The sequence below is a fragment of the Enoplosus armatus genome, chromosome 1 (genome assembly GCF_043641665.1).
Source record: "Enoplosus armatus isolate fEnoArm2 chromosome 1, fEnoArm2.hap1, whole genome shotgun sequence".
Lineage (NCBI taxonomy): Eukaryota > Metazoa > Chordata > Actinopteri > Centrarchiformes > Enoplosidae > Enoplosus > Enoplosus armatus.
Window position 1 is genome coordinate 22779391 of NC_092180.1, and position 21667 is coordinate 22801057.

Below are 21667 nucleotides of genomic sequence, written 5' to 3' on the forward strand. Positions count from 1 at the left end.
GAGGGGGAGAGAGAGAGAGGGAGGGGGAGAGAGAGAGGGAGAGAGAGAGAGAGAGAGAGAGAGAGAGAGAGAGAGAGAGAGAGAGAGAGAGTGAGGGGGAGAGAGAGAGGGAGGGGGAGAGAGAGAGGGAGGGAGGGAGGGAGGGAGGGAGAGAGAGAGAGGCTGTTTGGTGTGTGGTGTATATGAGAGGGGTGAGATTTGAGAAATAGGAGGGGCTTCTAAACGACTAGAAATGTCAATCTGAGCAAGGGAGTCCCAATAATCTAAAGCAATCTGTAAGGACCTGACCTTAGTCCATCCAGATCAATAGGGAAGTGAGGGTGGAAAGAAGAAGAAGAGGAAGAAATAAGGGGCGCAATCGGATCGTTTACACTGGCTGTTCCCGAGGAAATATAGACTTCCCTTGCTCGCACCTTTTGTTGCTCACATGCTCACACTGTAAAAGTGGATATCGAGGCAATTCCCTTGCTTTGTGAGATCGCAGCAGACTTTTTCCCCCCCTTTTCCTACCACCATGTCTTTCCCTCAGCTGGGATATCAGTACATCCGACCGATATACCCGCCGGAGCGCCAGGGGATCGCCGGCAATGCCCGGTCCGGGACAGAGCTCAGTCCGTCCGGCGCACTCTCCAACGTCCTCTCCACCATGTATGGATCTCCTTTCGCCGCAGCAGCGCAGGGCTATGGAGCGTTTCTGCCCTACTCGAACGATATATCCATTTTCAATCAATTGGTGAGTCCCTCTGCTCTCTCTTAACTCGCCCAGAACTTTTTAATGTTCCACTTTAAAATAAAAAGAAATAAGCAGCACGGGCCTTTAGGAGGTCGGCACTTCTTCTAAGAGCAAACTTTCAGAGCGCCGGGGTGAACTTCGTCGGTGGCTCTCTCCAGAAATGTACTTTAAAGTGGTTAAAAAGTAACACATTAAGGAGCTGTGGGTTATTGTTAATGGTTAGGCTCATTTTTAGCGCATCATTTCCTGAAACTGACAGCAAAAGAGTTGAGAAAATGATGCAATGTGCTGTGGGAGGTTTACATGCACGTAAAGGTGGAGAATAAGTGTATAAAAGTAAAGTATAGTCTTTGCAAGAGTTTCGGTTGAAATGGATTAACAATAGTTTAATTTTTCATTCAGTTGTGAAGCTTGTGGTAGCCAAATGACGATTTAAGATGTGTGAGGAAAAAATAACCATTATTGTTTTATTAGCTTTCTGTAAATCCATATCATACTGCGAGACATGGTTATATTTATCATGAGGAAGAATTCCAGACAAAGTGTCCTCTGGCATTAATATTTCAAGTCTAATAAATCCCTCTTTGATTCTTTGTCTGTGCAGGGTGCTCAGTATGAACTGAAAGACAGTCCCGGAGTCCAGCACCCAGGGTTTGCCCACCATCACCCTGCGTTTTACCCATATGGCCAATATCAGTTCGGTGACCCGTCCAGACCCAAGAACGCCACCAGGGAGAGCACCAGCACCCTGAAGGCCTGGCTCAGTGAGCACCGCAAGAACCCCTACCCAACCAAGGGCGAGAAGATCATGCTGGCCATCATCACCAAAATGACGCTCACCCAGGTGTCCACCTGGTTCGCCAACGCCAGGAGGAGGCTAAAGAAGGAGAACAAGATGACCTGGGCCCCCCGGAACCGCACCGACGAAGAGGGGAATGTTTACAGCAGCGATCACGAGGGGGAGGAGGGGGACAAGAGGGAGGACGAGGAGGAGATCGATTTGGAGAACATCGACACGGAAAATATTGAGAACAAGGACGACTTGGACGACCAGGACGACCTGCATTCAGATATTAAACTAGACGGGAGGAGTGACTCTGAGATTTCTGACGGCTATGAGGATTTACAAGGGCCCGACCAGAGGTTTCTAAAGGCTGTGGGGAAAGAGGGCAAAGACGTGGAGAGAGGAGGGGAGCACTTCCACAGCCACCACCACCACCACCACCACCATCACTCTCCTTTGGACACCAAAGCCTCCCAAGCGAACGGAGAGCAGCTCAAACTGAACCCGGTGTCCGTTAGCTCACCGCCCTCAGAGAACAACCCTGCCCCAGCCCAAAAGCCAAAGATCTGGTCTTTGGCAGAGACAGCCACGGCCCCTGACAATCCGCGCAAATCGCCACAAATGAACGGCAGCAACTCCGCAGGGCCGGCCGCCCAGACCATAATCGCCCCTCACAGACTCATCTCTTCTTGTCCCGTTGGGAAAATCCAGAACTGGACGAACCGAGCCTTCTCGGCGCATCAGCTGGCTTTACTGAACTCAAATCATTATCTGGGACTGGCAAACCAGGCCACTGCCACCGGCCTGGCCCTCTACAGCAGCAGGCAAACGGAGGACAAAAGTCATAGTTCAGAGACTCCAGTCACAGGTACATGTCCCCGACACTGAGACGCGCATGTATAAATAACCACAAAGACAAAGACACTAGTCCATTGCCCGTCATTCATTTCTATTATTTTAGTCCTCCTTTTGCTTCTTTGCCTGTTCATGGATTTTTTTTCTGTCTAGGCCACACAGATGAACAGTGTTACAATGTTATAGCTTACAGAATACAGTGTGTGTGTGTGTGCGAAGTGTGTGTGTGTGTGAGTGTGTGTGTGTGTGTCTGCTTTTGAAAAATGCCCGAGAGGATTATGAACACCACATCAGAGAGCATTTAAGAAAAAAAGTCAAATGTTGAATTGGGTGAAAACTGTTGTTAATGTTTGTGCCCCTTCTTCCTTCCTTTCTTTGGTATTGATACTGAGGCCCATGCGCTTGTATTCAATGGTTTACATAAATCCCTTAAACCCATCACACCAGCTACTTTTCAACACTGAACTCACGGATGGGCTCTGATAATGGGCAGTTCCAATTAATGCATTTTAATTTCCATTGCCACAGTTTCAGAGAGATCTAGTGCCTTGGATGCAGAGAAAAAAAAGTTGTTAAAAACAGCTTTCCACCCAGCTCAAAGATAGCGAGGCTGTCAGTTAATGACATTTGGGAATTTTTCCTTTTTGATGCCATATCACATATTCTTTTTTAAATGCCATATTTACCCAAATTAGCTTTTTATTCTAAGATTTTGTTTTATCCCTGTGTGTGCGCTTGTGTTATTTCGTCAAGGCCTACGTTACACTTAGGCTACTTGTTTGGTCATGCAAATGAGCTCAATGCAAATTCACTACAGGCTCGGGTTTTTTTTGAAAGGCAATTGTCATTTTTATATCACTTTGTGTTTTAGCTCTTCATGAGGCTATTATTAGTGGGTTTTTTTTTTTAGATCACTACATTTTTTTTTTCTTTTACCCCCTGTGTATTTCAGGCCTCAGAACCAACTAGAAGCAGCGGTGGTTCTCTCGGCTCTCTCCTCTCCATAACCTCTCACCCATCCTCTTTTTTCCTTTTTAATTTTAATTTGAATATGGAATGTAAAATAAGAATAATACATCTCTGTATACTTACATTGTAAGCATGTCCTGTGTAAAACTGCTAATGTAATAATGTATGAACCTGTAGTCTGTGAGTTTTTTTGTTTTTCTTTTTTGTAAGTTCTGTGAGGATTTGATGTTCAAATGTTTTGTATATAAAGTTAAGAATATGTACATACTTGTGAACCAAATTGTACAAGAAAGTCTATATTTTGGCTAATAAATGAACTGCTGCAACTTTAAGGAATGGTTGGTTTTTGGCCGAGCTATTTTGACAGCTGCTTTTGATGGTGGCTGTTATTGTGCATTGCAGCTTGAATTGCATTGCTTTGGTTTTTGCATGTGTGTTAGTGGACAGCCTGAGGCGCAGACTTCATCCTCCGTGGCAGTGATAAGTAAATATTCGAGAGGGATTTATCACACTTTTGTAGTGGAGGGACTTAAGGCTAATTAGCCAGTATTGCGGCATACATTTGGATATTAATGTTGTGGGATTATCCTTATAGAGGGGTAGCGGTCGCGTTAAAATGAATAATTCTTTCATTAAGTTCCCTCTGAAATTGTATCGTCTATAAAGAGACTTTAGGTAATAAATGGCTGCTAGATGATCGTTGGTGCTTGGTAAGAGAGTGGTTCAGCTGATCTTAAAGATGGATTTTTGGCTTTGCAGTGCAACTCCCAGATCTCATCATGCTCAATTTGTAATGCTTTCGCTCTTCACATACATCATACATTTTCCTCAGCCAACGCTGCTCTTTGCTATAATTGTAATATATCGCCGCTGTACAACTAATAATAACATCATTTATATTGTTTGCCCGTGATGTGATCATTTGCATGTGTGAGCCCTTATCAGAGGAAGTTTATGTAAACTTAGTGTTGGAGCTCCCTCTACAGTCGCTCGCAGTCGGCCATGTTCTGGTGCACAGACACACAGTCTGCTCATGCAGTCTCAGGTTTTGTTTTGTTTTTTGGCCCATTCCTAATTTATCCATCAGTTGTGATATAAAATTCGATAGGAATATTTTGCTCTCATAAATCTGTAACAATATCGTGCCTTTTTTTATACGTTTCAAGCCTTAGTGTTGTGATTTTATGACGATAAAACGCAGCACACAATGTCAAAATGACTTGTCCATGACCAGCCTGCATATATATATATATATATATATATATATATATATATATTATTTTAAAGGTATGTAAAATTTAATCTTGGTCGAAACGTTCGAAAATATTTGATAAAAACAAAGCGGCATTTTCAGTTGAGGTCACAAGCATGTTTATTCCTGTGGACATAAACATCATGCAAATATAAAGTAAAATTTGTAACACATAATAAGTAGATAAAATGTAGCTTTTTTTTACACAAGCTAATAGCTGAAGTATTAAAATACATTTTATGGCTGCCATGCTTAACTTGAGAATTACAGGACTTCTCATTATCCTTGATAGCGCATTCAGTTGTTTCACTTTCCTTTTCTGAAATCAGGAAAGATGAAATACAAGATTTAAAAAAAAAAAGAAAGGGGAACAAGAAAGACAGAAGACAGAAAAAAACAGTAAAGAAACAATGCCGTCAATATTCTTTTATTCTTATTCAAATTTCGCCGAGATTGTAAAAAAAAAAAAACTGCAGCTTTTAAAAGACTCTTAGGAGAAATGACAGTCTTAGTAATGCAAATTCTTATTATTTTTTATCCGTCTTATTGAACCGCAGAAAAAAAAAGATCTTATTGTTTAAAAAATTCAAAAATGTATTTTGGGAGACAAACTTCGATTTCCTAACTAACCCGACTCTCAACTAAAAACATCCCTTTTCGTTATTGTAACGTTTTCATCATTATTTATTAATTTCATATTTTCTTTCTCATAGTTGGAGTTTTAAAGCCCTTGGATTCATGATGGCATTCATATTAAAAAAAAAAAAAAAAACCCCGCACAAATGGAAGCTGCCACACATTCGCTCGACTGGACTCAGATGGTCATCGAGGATAGTGTCTTTTAATGTCTGCCGTTCAGGGCAGCGGAGGCAGAGGAAAAGCGCTGATTCGCTGGAGTCGTATCCTCTCCAGGTTTAGGATTTGCTTTAAACAAACCCCAACTCAGGGAGAAAAAACTCCAGAGCTCCTCTCACCATGTTGCCTTCCTGTCTAATCAATTATCTTCCTTGAGAGCCTCTTCTAAACACGCGATGCATATTCATAAGTGGCATCAGCCAGCTGATTGATGTTATAGTTTCTTTTTTCTTTTTGTAGATTCTTGCCCACTTCCTTTTGTTAAAGGAAGTCGCTTTGAATGACCAGCATTACACTGACACTGATGATTCCAAATTATACAACACAAAGCAAAACGAGGTGTTCATGTGGGATGTTAGGAGGTAAGAAACAATCAAACCAAATCAGGAAAAAAAAAAAAAAAGCCTTTCAATCAATTTTGTGATTTAAAAAGCATCAGCTTGGTTATTATATTATAAAATCGTGTATGTCAGTTTAAAAAAAAAAACGACTCTATAAATAAAAGGTGGTCTGTAAGGGCACACTGAAGCATATCATACATAACGATGCTTATTTCCTCACTGTTCACAGGATGTTTGCTCCCGAGGGGCCCGGGGCAAGCCACCTCTTGATCGTGAGGATTCAATTGAAATGCGACTGAGGGGCCAGTGATCGCGTCTCGGGCTCAGGGCCTCTCCTCTGATCAGTGCATGAAATTAAGGATTAAAAAGCCTCGGCAGAAACAAAGTAATCATGCCTGCTTATGTCGCCATACGTGTCCAACCTGCTCTCGGTTACAAAGAGCGAATGGAATGCATTAGCTAACATTGCGCTCTGAGCTACACAGGGACCGTTTCCAGTGGGGCATGGTGTGTCACTCGTTTCCTCGCACGTTAAGTGGATGTTCTCCTGGCTAATGAGCAATAATCAACATTGACTCCTCTTCTTATTTCTGAGGTCCATGCTGTGTTAAATGCTCAGAGTGTCCGGGGCACACTGTAGTACTGTAGTACTCAACTGCCTAAAAAAGGCACAGGGTATAATCTATTCAATACGAGAAGGTAAGAAAAGTAAGACGAATATTATCATTATTATTATTATTATTGTTAAGAGCATACTTGCTAGAGGCTTAAAAACAGCTACAAAATAATCAAAGAATGACATCTTGGATTTTTCAGATTCAGATGCCCCACATTATAAAGCAATAGATTCTCAATTATACTCCCTGTCTTGTAATTATTTACAAATGAATGGCTAGTTCTGCAGTGTTGAGAGTGTGGGAAAGCTTTTGACATAGTGCAAATAAATTGTACTTCATTTCCCATCTAATCACATTGCTTATGTTGTCCTGAGCGCTGTTGACTGCTGCTCCCTTTTTGCCCTCAATGCTCTGAGACAGGGACTGCATACAGCCTCATGGGTGGGAAAAAAAGTGATGTGCAGTTAAACAGCCGTTTAGAACGGGAAAAATCTGAGAAAGATGGAATCATTAAAAGGAAATCTAATCTGTCTGTTTCCAAAGCGTTCATTGATCTGGGAGAAGGTGGACGGCAGTACCAGGCGGCTGAAAGGCTCTTGCCAATGGAGCCATCAGAGGTCCATGTGTGAATGGGGAGAAACCACGGAGTAAATAAACACTAGAGCAGCCCATTGGAGAGGGCCAGAGGTGCCCTGTGAAAGAGGAGGCCGCTGCAAATAAAGGGGGTCAGTCTTGTGTTTTCACCTCATCCACCCCTTCTGTCACTGAAGCCCCAGCACCACTGCCACCTCCTCCTTCTCCTCCTACCCCCAGGCTGGACCGATCTGACACACCCCCTCCTGCCACCGAGACAGACAAATGTCATCTCCTTTGTGGGCCTAGTCAGGCTTAGAAGCGGCCCACTGTCTTTGTGCGTTGGACTAATCCTTTTATGAGCCACTGTCGACCGCGCCCCCACCCAACGCTTTGCCCGGGCCAAGAGAAGGGCTGCCCTTTTGCAAGCACTCAGCCTGTGTGTTAGCTGACCGCAGGAGGAGCGGGTATCTGCTCTCGTGGAACACATGTCCCACACACCACATACCTTCATACACAGGCTTACAGGCCAAGGCACTCCACGTCAACTTGTTACAGCGCTCGCACTCTAGAGTTGAAAGAAGAGAAGGTGGAAAGCTCAATTTTACCCCCTGCCAAAGATATGCGACTTCTGTGTCTCCTGCATGTTTTATGGCACATTCATTATGGAGAATGTAAGTGAAAGTGCAACAGCGGCAACATGTTAAAGAATAGCCAGGGAGGAGGGAGAGAGGGGTTGTTGTGTTTCCCTGTGCTGAGCAAAGGACAAAAGGCCCAGAAGGAGTGACATTCTCTGGGGCCGGAGCGGGAGAGAGGGAGGGCACTGATTTCATGCCTTTTGTTGATAGAGGTTAGAGAGAGGAATTCTTTCACTGAATCCGAAAGGCAACAAGTGGGGAAGGGGGCGACAGGCCGACAGGCCAGAGGGAGAGGCGTTGGGGCTTTTGCCGTTCATCCAGCTGAAAGATTGTGCTTTTCGCAGCCCCCTTCAGATCCTTCAGACAGGCCCGAGTTACAGGGCAATTATGGAAATGCAGCTTTGAAGCCAAGCATAGCCTTCTTTCAGCTCTTCCTCAGGACAAAGCAAAGGCAATAAGGGCTTTTTATGCACCCTCCTCTATAAAACATGTTTCAGCCCCAATATGTGTATGCTCCTAACTTTTCTTCTCTAACTCACACAATATTGTAGTTAGTGTTGACATTAGTGAATATACTTTTCAAATGAGTGTTATTATAGGAACGTTGTTTTGTTTTGTTTTGTTTTTAGGAATATTATAGGAACGTTTTTCACACGTTTCTGGGGAAAAGCTGTCTTCCCTCATCTCTTTATCATGGCAATCTGCCTTTAAAGCATTTACCAAGGAGATGAGCACAGGGGTGGGTTTATAAAAAAAGGCCTGGCCTCATAGCTTCTTCCAACAGCTGCGCACTTTTACCAGCCTGATGTCCCCTCTCCACTCACACGTCACTAACAGAGGCCCAGCAAACCATCAACCCTGTGCTTTCTCAGCTTTGTACATTAGTCAGCGGTGTAACACAGAATTTCGCCACCTCGTGTGAACTAATAAGACACATTTTCTCCGGCTTTTGAGAGGATCGCAAGAGAGTGATGTCTCTACATCACCCGACACAGCAGAGGCCTTGTACTACAGTGCCTTTACACTCCGAGCATATCTGACAAATGCCAATACTCCGGCTTTCACTCATCACTGTTAATGAGAGGACATATTTTGGACGTTTCCAATATTTGTACAGACTTCATACATTATGAAGGCCCTTTTATTCACAGTACCAGGCGGCGAGGACAAGGGTGGGGTAGTGTGGGGGTGTATTCATGACTCCTCGGGATTGGCTGACTGGTGAAGGGAACTTAATAAATTCTTCCTCCTTGGAACACTGTCAAACAAGTCCTTTCTTACATCTCCCATGAATACATTACCAGCAAGCTTGATTGATTAGAGACCCTCGCGAGAGGGTGAACCGATGAACCGACTCCCCCGGTGTGATTAATAGACTTTATTAAGAGAGTCCTCTCCTTTTTAATAATGGTAATGTAAAGGAAGGCGTTGTGGGAGTGGGGGGTGTGCAGGAAGTCTAACGATGATCACTGGTGCTGTCCCTCTCTTTGATCCACATCCCCTTTAGTTTGAGTTCATTTTCACAACCTCCAACTGGCTATATCCATCACCTCCCTATCAGTGCCACACACTGCAGATATGAGGTTCCTTTTATATACTTTTGTGCCTGCATACTGCCAATATGAAACTCTTTAAAAAGTCTCTCCTGGGTAATATGAGAAGCAGGATTGATTTGGATTCCTCCTCACAGTTTACAGCTAAATGAAATTGAGTCAGCATCCATGAAACATATTTAATAGGCCCTAGATCAGAGTGATGTGTTGACTTTGTAACTCTGCACCTGATGCCTGCATTGTGATAGAGCAGTGTATGTGACAGTATGCATCTATTCTTCTAAAAGCATATGTATCTCTACTTCTGGCTATTTTTCTATGTTAAAAGGGAATGAAAAAAGTTTCTCAATTTTTTCTCCTTATCTTACATAATCATTCTAAAGTCAAGGGGTACAGTGACCCATGACCTCCTTACGCTTGGTTGCTTGTAAAGTTATTGAATTTTAAGTTCTTGTAGATAACACATTTAACTATAAATGCATGCCAAATATATAAAAATATCCAATACATACATATTGCTGTGTGTTTGGGTACGTAAGTCAAAGCTTCCATGTGGTAGGTATGTGTATCCAAACAGCTCGCGGGCTAATCATTGTTCTTGAGAGCTAGCGTGGTGTTAGGTAGGGGGTAAACCATGTACAGGAAATTGTTTAGCCACCCAGAGCTGAGCCTGCTTATCAGCACTACACAGGAACAACAGAGACTTTACGAGCACTGGACACAGAAGCTCCAACTTATCACCGCTCCATATTTTGCAATACACCACCACAAGTGATTTATTCAAACACGGATACCACAGATAGGGCTATTCACGTCCCGGCGCATTACTGCATGACCCAGACAGGTTCTGTTTGCTTTGCTGCTACAAACCAGACACACACACAACCATATATGACATCACCAGACAAGCCGAGCGCTGCTCGCTGCTGCTGTAAACCTGAGACGGAGGTCGATAACAGCAGGTGAGAGGGCTTCACTGTGTAATGATGATGCCTACCAGTGTCTAAGTTGTAAACCCTGCTATTGATTCTCTTCAGTTCAGCCAATAGTCTCCACAATCTTCCATGCCTGAAAGTCTGCAGTAATGTGTCTGCATAGAATCCAATATCCGCCACTATTAATGAATACTGACAAGCAGCTCAACCTTTGTATTTTTATTTTGATTTAACCAAGTTAGTCCCACTGAGAGCACAGAAGCACAGATCCTGTTTCCAAGGAAGACCTGGCCAAGACCGCAGCAGCACTTTTGGCTACAGTAATTTACATTAAATTTAATGAAAATAAACATTTGTATTAAGAAAAAAAAGAAAATATAAAGTGGAGGAACATGATTGAGAAATAGCAAACAGACTCAGAATGGCACAGTGTTAAAACAGTAAATATATGTCTATACAAAGTGTTTACCACAGGGACCACACCAGGGATAAATAATGGATTTGCCAGTCTATCATGCAGGATGAGGCTGGGTGACATGCGTCCTCGTACTCCATGTGGAGTTTGAAACTATGTATGCTAAAGCCAGAGGAAAAGAGGAGGCAGAGAATGTACTCTATTCTTCTCAACTTTTCTTTGTGCTTAGATAAACTTGTTGTCAGGCACATTGTCAGCCACTCCAGCGTGACACCTCACAGCCAGATAATGGCATTGCCATGCAAATGAGAGATGGTGAGAGCTATACCACCAGTGTGTGTGTGTGTGTGTGTGGGTGTGTGTGTGTGTGTGTGTGTGTGTGTGTGTGTGTGTGTGTGCGTGCATGTGTGTGCATTCATGCGTGCATCTGTTTTGTTAGTGTTTATTAGAGAATGAAAGGGTGGGCGACATAGTGATTCAGCGGTGGCATGAGGATAGATTGGTGCCGTGTCTATAATAAGGAAACTAAATGCATGCTGAAGGAGGATTGTTGAGCCAAATTCTGTTCTCAGTCAACTGTCTCTCGTCTACTCCTGGGAAATCTCCTTCATCTAGTCAAGACAAGTTGCCTTAAGACATCACAGAGAAAAATTAAAGATGACAGTTTGTCACAACCAGAGGCACCTAAATTGGCAAGTAGAATAAATGTACAATAATATGTCCTCGTGTGATTGCGGGAGTATAGATTATAGAGTAAAACAAGACAAGTTATACCTTTACAAGACAACAGGACTTCACATACAGTGTAAAGGCACAGTGGAAACATGCTGTGGACACCAAACAATATGTAGGTAATTTAAAATACACCAAGTCATTACAGCAAGTCCTTTATTTTACTGGGGTAGAAGGAGAAAGTCACTGACATGTGTGGTCAGGGAGGAATAATTCTTGGTATCTCGAGTTAATAATTACCAATTACAAGACCTCCTATAGCAACCGTTCCACCATCCAGAAAAGACTTAATCTAGACAATATGAAGTAAAAGGGTCTACCCGTCTCTTGTCAGAGACAGGACGGGAAGTAGGAAGTGGGTTCTTGTGAGACACAGGACAGAAAAGTGCCTGAACAAGCCAAGCATTCAGTATGAATGCTCCCTGCCATCTCCAGCTGTGTAGGCTCTCTAGGTTTTGTCCCTTAGTGGCGACTGGGCACAATGAAGTGGCGCTCTCACAAACAGAGAGGGGTGGGCACTGTGTCAGGAGGGCCAGTGCAGCCCGCCCCCTTCTGTTGTCATGCTAAGACAGCAGCGTTCACTGGAACTGTACCCCTATTCACACATCAGACTCAAACCCACGCTCACCCAGGGACAAACATGGCAGCCGCGTTCAGTTTCTTCCTGCTAATGTCCATGCTTCCTCTCAAAGACAAAACCCATGAGATTCTCGAGGAAATCAACTTCTCTCGCTCAGATCTCTGACAACGCTCAGTTGGCTGATGACTTTAAGGGCAAGAAGTGTGGACCTTGAGCTCCCGTGGGCCTCATCACTGAGAAGCACAGCTTTAATCTGTAAAAGACCATGAGAACAGGCATGTCTAATGTCATTTTACAGGTAGATAGAGCGGGAGATTGGGGAGTAATTGGAAGTAATAACAGATAGCTCTCCTTCAATCCCACAGGACTTCTCTCCTCCTACGCCCCCAAATTCCCAGAAGACTCCTCTGCATATTAGCTGTCGCGCAAAAGAAATATACAGCAGATGAACTGTGACCTTTGCTCTCGTTCCCTGAAGGTCACCTGTCCACTTTACATACACAGATGAGGTCCTCTTTTCCGGAAATGATAAGACAAACAGCAGAGAAGAGGTAAGGTCAGCAAGTTAAACCAACAGCTAGAATGACAGTTAATTGGCCGGAGGGTAGTGTAACTGTCATCCATTTCCCCTGGGCTGACTTGGGAAGACTCCCCCCGGCTGCCTCCACTCGCTCTCCAGAGACCTCCACTCCACACAAGAACGCTCACTTATCAGCTGTCTCCCACAGGTTCAACCAGTGGACATTGGGCGCGGGAGGAAACAAAATGATTATATTGCCTCCGATTTGATTATTACTTCATCATTATTGTTTATATTGTGGTAATACACAATAAAGACTGTGACAAGTGAGGAGATGAAATGTCATAGTGAATTACAGGCATATGCAGAAACTGGCCACAAATCAGCTGGCAGAGCTAAAAGGTCTTTCTTGCTAATTGCTCATATCCTACCAGCAGTGAGAGGCGTCCAGCCGCTGTGCAATAGGCTGGCTGACTGAGAGCAGACAGATAAGACTATGTGTATGGATGATTCGACCCATGCTTTAATGACTTGTTTAGTCCTGTGTGTCAGAAGCAGTGACACATAGAGGATGGCATGGAAGCTCTTGGGCCTTGTGTGCATCTGTGTGTGTGCAAAGACAAGGGCAGAGAAGGGAAAATAACTCCCTGCACAGCACTTACAATAAGTGTGTGTGTGTGTGTGTGTGTGTGTGTGAGTGTGAGTGTGTGTGTGCAGGAGGAGACCACATGCATGTATAAGGAGGAGTGATGGTTTTAGCAGAATCTGTCTGGTTGATTTCGCAGGGCCAGGGTTTGGGGTGTGAAAGGCGAGCGAGAGTGTGTGCGTGTGGGAGATAATAGGCCTTTCTCCACGCCACTCAGCGTTCTGCTGGCACACAGCTGGCACACAGCTGGCCATCCAGCTATACTGTCCCAGCCCCTTTTTGCTCTTCTGCACCCTCCCTCTCCAGCCCCCCCCCCCCGCCCCCTACAGAATGCCAGACATGCAGGGTAAGGGAATACGGGGGGAAGAGGGTTAAGACAGAAAAAAACATTAGCGTTAATGGGGAGAAGGAAGGAGGAAGTTATGATGGGGCCCGCCGCTCCCAAGATCCAACTGGGGCTTGGCAGGAGGGGATCCGTCAGTGATAGACAGGTGTTCCTCAGCAGCCACACTAATCCCAGTCCAGCCCCTCTGCTCCGAGGCCTGCAGGGACCAGCTCCATGCTTCCACTGCTGCCCATGATAGAGCAGCTAGTCTTTATGTCCTTACTCAGAGGCACTTTACAAATGTATTTATTTACTTCATCTTACAGTGGGATACAGGTTGTTAAAAAATACATATTATTGTATAAAAACAAAGAAGGCACACAGAAGAATACACACTGTAACCTAAGATGAGTTATGACCCCGTATTTTAAATGATATCATCAGAGATGACAGTTGACAAATCGTGCAAGTCTCAGCCACTCAAAACACTCAATGTCAATGTCAATCACACATTTTTAATGAGCATTGTTTATTACAAAGTGCAAAGAGAACAAATAAATCATGAATGTGAGCTATAATGCTTGTGTATACTACTATAATGCCAGTGGTTAGTACTACCAGTGTCTACTAACCTTTCACTTTTCAACCAATTTTATGTACCGTTTAGACATCTTTTAGCATATAGACGTCTAAAAGACCTATAAATGCTACATAGCTATCTAGCCATCATACATAGCCATCAAGGCTTAAGTTTAGTAGATGTCTAGATCACATATTTAGACACCATTTCAATAGCTACAAGTTTCAATATACAGGTTTAAATGACGTTAAATCAACGACTAAGCTATGATATAGACATATACTAATCTTTCACCTTTGAATCAACTTTAACCAGATTTTAGCCTTGATGGCTATGTACCATTTAGTCTTCTTAAAGATGCCTAAAAATGTCTAAATGGTACATAGCCATCTAGCCATCGTACATAGCCTTCTAAACATCTAGGCTACAGTCGGGTTAAATTTGGTTCATGCGTAAAAGTTTAGTAGACGACAAGGGGGTGCAGTAATCTTAGTTATCATGGAGTTTTGCATGAATGTACTTTCACCTGTGCTATCAATAGTATGCAAAAGACAGGGAACTTCAAATTGCACCTCTGCATTTGCATACAAATGGGCCTCCTTGCTGTTTTTGTCATTGGGCAAAGTAGATGAACCACATGATCGTGAGGTTGTGGGTTGGGAGGGATGTAGATAAGGAGCATGCTCTGTTGAGGACAGCAAAGCATATCCAGATGACTGGGACACACTGTTACACAATATAACCCTGAGAGACACAAGCAGCGCAGTTTACACAGGGCTATAATCTAAAATGAGATGACTCCATGCAGAGCTACAAATTAAATAAAGCCAAAATCTGGATTCCATTATCATGTCTCCCAATGCCTACATTTTTGTAACATTTAAATGGCAAAATAAATATGAACGTTGCCGTATCAAACAAAGCCCTAACCAGTATTTGTTTTGTGGGAACGCTCTGAGAAATGAAAAGCTAGCACGGTAAACACAGTCTTTTCTCCCTAAAATTTGTGAGTGGCACCAAATGTTTCTGGGTGTAGTAATTGCTGGCAGATTTGTAGATGTGTGTTTTAATTAGCCTCGACAGGCTGCTGATGGCATTACACAAGTTGTTCCCGTCAAACAGGCCCCAGAGATGGAAAACCAACAGAGATCAACCATGTGGACACGGTACAGTGAATCAGACTAAGCCCCAAGTTAATGCTAATAACCAACACCTATGAATGACCACACACTCGAACATCAGCCCAACAGTGTTGTAAATGAGGTCATTATTAATACAGCTCTTAAGAATAAAAATAAAAGTTGATCTAAAAGCAACAGTTCTTAAGTTAAAAGATCAAATGTTCAACAACTTTTTCATGAGAAACGACTTGGGACTCTCTTCTTCCCTGAAATGAGCAAACATCATCTCCACATCTCTTTGAAATTATAGACCATTATAGACCTCTGTTATCTGAACACAAATCTCAAGAGCCGCTTGCCTTGCACACACACACATATAACATAAGAGTTATCACTCCCTATAATCCGCAAGCACATGTAGGCCTTGTATCCTCCCACCGACTCCCCTTGCACCTCATCTACCCCGTGCTAACACAAACCTCCTCTTATGTGGCTTCCCCTTTCCCCCAGCGCAGGATCCACATCACTAAGACTGCAGCCGCCATGGAGGGCCTTTTTCCACTTCTCCAGCCACGTTCGGCCAAGATTTATTTGAGTCTTCAACCAAAATGTAATTTTCACCATGTTGGTTTTTGAGAGTGAGGGGAGTGGGGAAGGGTTTCTTGGTGCTTTGAGAGTCATGTCGGCTCAGCTGGGATAGTGGGACAGCTCGGTCCAACACCAATACCCCAAACCCACAGAGACAGCTAAGTGATTTATTGGCCTCTTTTTATTGAGAGGGCAAGAGAGAGAATGAGAGAGAAACATAAGTAGGAATAACAGTGTAATTGAGCCCGTCTGCAATGTTGCACAGCATAAAGGTAACACAGGTGGAGGTATTTAAATGGGTTTAGGTTTTATGGCAAATTAAAGGAAAAAACTTTTGTTGTCTAACAGGATTTCCTGCAGCTTATCAAAACATGTCCTTTAATTTCTTTCATGGAGTTATTTTCTTGGTTGTTATGCCTTCATTAAACTGCTTCCAAACCATGTATTATGGATTATGAGAGAATAGATGCCTCTGTAACTTTGTACTACTGCCATACTGGACTTACTATATCTCTTGGAAAAAGTATGATACTTCGGTCTTATCATGATATTATTATTAAAACAACTCTGGGAAGGATTTAGGCTTTTACATTAATCCAAGTTTCAAAATGTTACCCAGAGACAAACGTTGAAGCCTAATCTTGGCACATTCCCACACCAGATAATGGTTTCCATGAACAGGGCCATGGTGTAAGAGACAGATACTCTGAACTCAGCTGTAGAAAAGAACAGTCTTCACCATTGTAGGGTGAGTAAATGTACCTTATAAAACCCAGGAAATTACATGTAATAGAAGTGATGTACCATTCTGTGGTTGCACTCAGGAGTCACACAGACTTCAAGGAGACAGCTCGCAGAGATCACAGCCAGTGAATCATAACATTTCAAAGAAAGGCGGGATAGACAGATGCAGGAAGAAAGAAAGTTATGGAAAGAGACAGAGCGGGACAGACAGAGTGAATGACAATTGGCAAATTAAATAGAGAGACAGGAGAAAAGGGGTAGAGGCAGAAGCTAAGGGAAGGCGAGAGGGCCGAGATAAAAATCACACACTGAATCCCATTTCCTTTGCCAAGACAGATGTCTATAGTGAATAAATAATGAAGGGTAACAGTTTCACAACATCATGTTATTGCCAATTCTAAACCGGGTCTCTGACTGCTCCTGCCTGCTCTCTGGCTATGACTCAGGCCGCCCTCTGCCCCAGGGGAACCTTCCAGACCCGTCACTTCACGTCTCCACGAAAATCAAGCCCAGAGGATAGGCCTGGCAAACACATGGGGATGTGTGACTCTTGGTGGCTGAGTTACGTGTGTCACACCACTCTGAGAAGTTGTGTCCCTCCCTCATGATTGACCAGGCTAAATATACACACCTCAGTAAGCACTTACACACTGTTTCCTCTCTTGGCGAGCGTCAATGTTATGTTACTGGATTTGAGGTAATAGTGAGAACTCTGTAGCTTAGCTTAGCATAGTTAAGCTCAGCTCAGATTTAGCATAACCGTGTGTATGAGGGTAAGGAGGGTAAGTGACCTGGCCATTCAAAGTGAGGTTTGATATGTGAAATGTATTATTATTTGCTGCTATTCATTTAAAGTATTTAGTCATAATTAACACACAATATGTATGTATGTGCAAGTTGCATTTACAGTACACTTGCTTTCTATAGCGTAAATAGTTGTGTAACATCTCCTTTATTTGATTCTGTTGTGTTCACAGTGTAATTTGGTAATAATAAAATGCATTATCAACATGTCACACACACTACAGCGACAAAACGAATGACAAGCCAAGCTTTGGCCAATATTTCTGGAAGTATTACTGTCCAATTTTATTGTCATAACAAGGGGTAGATGTAAAAGACATTTTCATATTTTGCCATTTATGAAAGAGCATCCAAGGCTTAATCCAAAGAGGAATGAAGTAGAAAAGCTTTGGCCTGACTAACCCAGTTCTGCTGTCAACACCACTTCACCAAACTTCAGTAGTGTTATTGTGAGAGGGAGAGTTTAAGTAACCGTAAGTGCACTGTACATCCCTTTAAAGTTAGTGGAATGACTCAGAAACTTGCTCCTGTGCAGTATACCTCTAAGAAAGGGTAAAAGGACTTGAAAGCTTACACACATACACACTTAAATGCACACACAAACACAATTACATGCAAACACACAACCGCATAAACACACATATACATTCGCACAGACCGCTCTCCGTCTTCTTATATGTGCAAACTTAATCAAATGATTTTCTGAATAGCAATAAAGCAGTCTTTATTTTGGTTGGCTGTGCGTCCATCCCGCACCCCCCCACCTTCTACCCCCCACTCCCAGTCCTCCTCCAACCGCACCACAGCAGGATCAGTTTTCCCCCCAGAATCCCACTGAAGCGCTGCCATGTCGGCTGGAGACAATCAGCTGAAATGCTCCTTAGATATTCCTGCTCCTTTTCAAAAGCCCCAAATTCAATTTATGGACACATTTATTACCATGTCTGTCAGTGACTAAAAGGGAGTTTCATAATCAGGAGCACACATCTGATCTGGTCACAGCAGGCTGCCTCGCTTGGCCAATATGCGCTCTATTACACGGTCAGAGCCCACCGATCCACAGAGGAAAAGGAAAACATGAGCAAACAAAAGACTAGGTAGTTAGACATGGGATGGGGGCCCTTAGATGTAGCATTTAAAAAAAGCAGATCTGATTTAGGAGTGGGGCCGTAGGGAGAAAATCCTTTAACTCAGAACCAGAGCAAGGGCCTTGACCATGTGATGAGGGATCACATAGCACCCTCCCAAAACTACACAGTATTCCCATAGCACACTTCCCATTTCTGATGTTATTGAAAACATAAATGGGATGTTTTTGTTGTCTAATGATGTTTCTGTCAGTCTCTAAGTAGCAGAGGGCTTGAAAACCTAAAGGGCTTCTTTGAAAGATTGAACAGGTTTTCATCATGTTGCGGTCTTGTCTCTTACACCAATAGTTTCCATTGTTTGTCATATTTTTTCAAAGTTGCCAAAAACTACACGAAATCCACTTTTAAACTCCAATGAAGTAGACAGAGAGTGGCTTGTTAGGGCCAGCTATAACAACATTGAGGCCTGAACGATTTACTATCCCTGCTCTGCTTGTGAAACATAGATTCTAATGAGTGCTCCGCAGGCAGCGCGTCACTCAACTCTGGAACACGGGGGCATGGACTGGACCAAGACCCAGTGATTGAGGGTTTTGGGCTGCTGTGGTGTGTGTATGAGACACACACACACCACAGACCGCAGACTCCAATCAGTGGTTCTTGGTCCAGTGGTTGGACAGAGTGTCAGTGATGTCTGAGAGCCACTGTTCACACAAGCTTGTGTCCAGGCAGGCTGAATACCCCTGGAGAGATGCACACCTCAAGCCCGGGCCATAAATCAATACTTACTCACAAAGGTTCACCTAAACTCTTGCCAGTGCCCACTGCAGTAAAAATAAGAAAAAAGTGGGCTAAGCTCCCCCTAGAGGCCGAAACTAGAGGGTGATTCAGTTAAGGAAACGAAGCGTGTCCTTCATTAGCTGAAAGATCACATTTTACCACAGGAGCAACACATTTACTGGTGCAGAGGGCTCTGTGAAATCTCAACGAAAAAGATTCTCTGTTTGCCTTCCAGGGTAATTAGGGAGGGTATCACCTGACACTCACACAGGTAATGTCCTGGAGTGGAGCCAGAACCAAATTTCATCATGGTCAGTCTGACTGCAGCACCCTTGGAAACTATGTGCAGAAACTGAAAACCGCATTTCCAAAATTGCCTGCTTGTCCCCCGTGTTGGTTTTGGATGAGGGCTCTGGGCTGGAGCTTAGGGGTTCCTGGAGCCCGTGCCAGGATCCTTAAAAACTAGTAACTGATATGTCCTTTTTTTTCCCCACACGGCCTGAAATGCTCTGTTATTAAAATGGGAGCAAATCCCACCAGAATGTTTTACACGTTTACTAGGTGTATGTCAAGGTGAGAGACAACACTGGTGAATTATGGGTTGGATTTGGACCTAGGGAATTGGGGCTAGGGGCAGGCTGTAAGAAAGAGAGACTGTGGAGATATTACTGAGGGTGACAGTTCTGACTGCCAGGATATAAATCTACCCCCCCACCCCCAGCATGTTGCACAGAAACCACAGTGCCCCCTACAGTTAAAACCCACACATGTCAAACTTTATTGGCCTTAATAGTAAATGCCAGAATGATAAATAAAACAGTATCAAGAGTCCTGCTGTGGGGAGTTTAGTATGAAAGATCAATGAGTGGCTGTCTACAGGGAGTAGGCTAAAAGCATCCGTGCCATCTGCGGAAGCAGTGGGTTGACATGGCACACTAATCTCTTCTGGTTTGTGTGTTTGGGGTCCAGGACGTCCAACAGGCTCAGTGACAGCTGCGCGTAGAAGCAAATTTGAACCATGCTCGCGAACAGAGCAACTGCAAACTGATGACAAACGCTTTGTTTGGGGAAATTTTTTTTCTTCTCTTGCCTGTTTTAGTGGGATCACAAGTCTGGATGTACTAATGGGAGAAAAAGAACACCAATTAGGGATGTAGACCACGCTGGCCTCAGTTATTTCCAAACCACTTAAAATGTGTAATAAATGATCAAATGAGACAACTCCTTTTTAAGCTCACAGTCGGATTTTGTTTTCCTCAAAAGCACATTGGCTCTAATAACAGAGCGGGCCTTTGATTTAGCTCTCAGTAACAAGCAAGTGGGCTGCAGACACAAAACTTTCTGCTGCTTGTGGTGGTTAATCAGAGAGTTGGAGGTATGTGGGTGGATCCCCCTCCGTGGCTTGAGGCTGCTGGTTGGTGTGAGGTGGGTAGATGCTGGTAGACGGATCACCTTGATCCCTGAAACTGCTCACATTTATGGTTTGTGTCCCAAACTGGGACATTAGAATTTGCTCAGCTTATGACTGTGAGACATTAAGTAGAGATCACTGACCTGATGGTATGAAAAAGTCACTCATCCATCTCTGCACTAGGGCTGTGTGCATGTCGTTAGGGCAAATTCCCAGAGTCCACTGCTTCTGAGGACACCTCCTACAGAAAAGTGCAGAGAGGAGAATGGACAAGAAAACATGTGTCCTATGTCAAGGCTTGAGTCAAATCTCTGTGTATTAGGATAAAAAACGCTGTCTACTTCTTTCCCTATGTTTTGACATAATTTGGAAGTAGACCACTTTGATTATCCGTAGGTTTTATGAGTTAAAAATGGCACTACTCCCATTCCCTCAAGAGATCACCATCAGTCCCACGCCTGACTTTCAAATGCTATGACTGAGTTCTACAAACACCACAGCAACAGGGGGGTACATGCAGGATGGTCTTGAAAGCAGAAAGGATGGGAGGTAAAATGGGATAAAAGGGTAAAAGTGGAAACACTGAAGAAAGAAAAAAAGAAAAAAGCTTTTTGTGCAAGGCTTCTTAGATGTACCAGAGTTAGCAATAAGCTAATTTACATCTGTAGTGCCCTGACTTGGTGGTTAGCTTCTCGCTCTGCTTGCTGTAGATTTTGAGTGCCAAAGCGAGATGCTAATTCCCGCACATACCAAAGCACGAGCATGTTGCAGGTTGCAAAGTGTGTTTGTTTGCAGAGGAGATGACGTGTGGATTGGACCTCTAAGGACCATGCTGAGACCTTAACACGTGTTCTTCAGTCAAGCCTGGTACCAACTGGTAAGAACCTCTATTCCAACCAGGAAAAATCCATGTGCTAATGATGCTTTGAGATTTTAGGAATGATAATATTCATCAAAAGATGTTATTTTTTCCCACAATTTCTTTATGAGGCCCCAGTGAGATTCCTTAGATACCCAAGGCCCACCCTTTTAACTCCAACCTCCACGCACCACACCCCCACTCCTCAGTCCTCATGGCATCCATCCTGAGGACAAGCACATGGTTCTACTTTCGCCCGTCTAGATCAGCCAATTCATGTATGTGTTTCCAAACAGAGGACGTCACCACCACAGATCACTTTACAGGGATCACAGGAACATCTGTTAGGAAAATGGAATAACAAAACTG

General features: G+C 43.5%; 1 protein-coding gene across 1 annotated transcript; it reads left to right on the forward strand.

Moving 5' to 3' along the window:
* The first annotated feature begins 514 nt into the window (after positions 1-514).
* On the forward strand, positions 515-3325 carry irx3a (iroquois homeobox 3a). The gene is made up of 4 exons (XM_070908196.1): positions 515-733; positions 1338-2385; positions 2907-2976; position 3325. Coding segments are annotated over exons 1-4 (1338 nt in total).
* Positions 3326-21667: the final 18342 nt, after the last annotated feature.

Coding starts and splice junctions, on each gene's coding strand:
- irx3a (XM_070908196.1), top strand. CDS start 515: ATGTCTTTCCCTCAGCTGGGATATCAGTACATCCGACCGATATACCCG. Junction 734..1,337: donor TATCCATTTTCAATCAATTG/GTGAGTCCCTCT, acceptor TTGTCTGTGCAG/GGTGCTCAGTATGAACTGAA. Junction 2,386..2,906: donor TTCAGAGACTCCAGTCACAG/GTACATGTCCCC, acceptor CCACAGTTTCAG/AGAGATCTAGTGCCTTGGAT.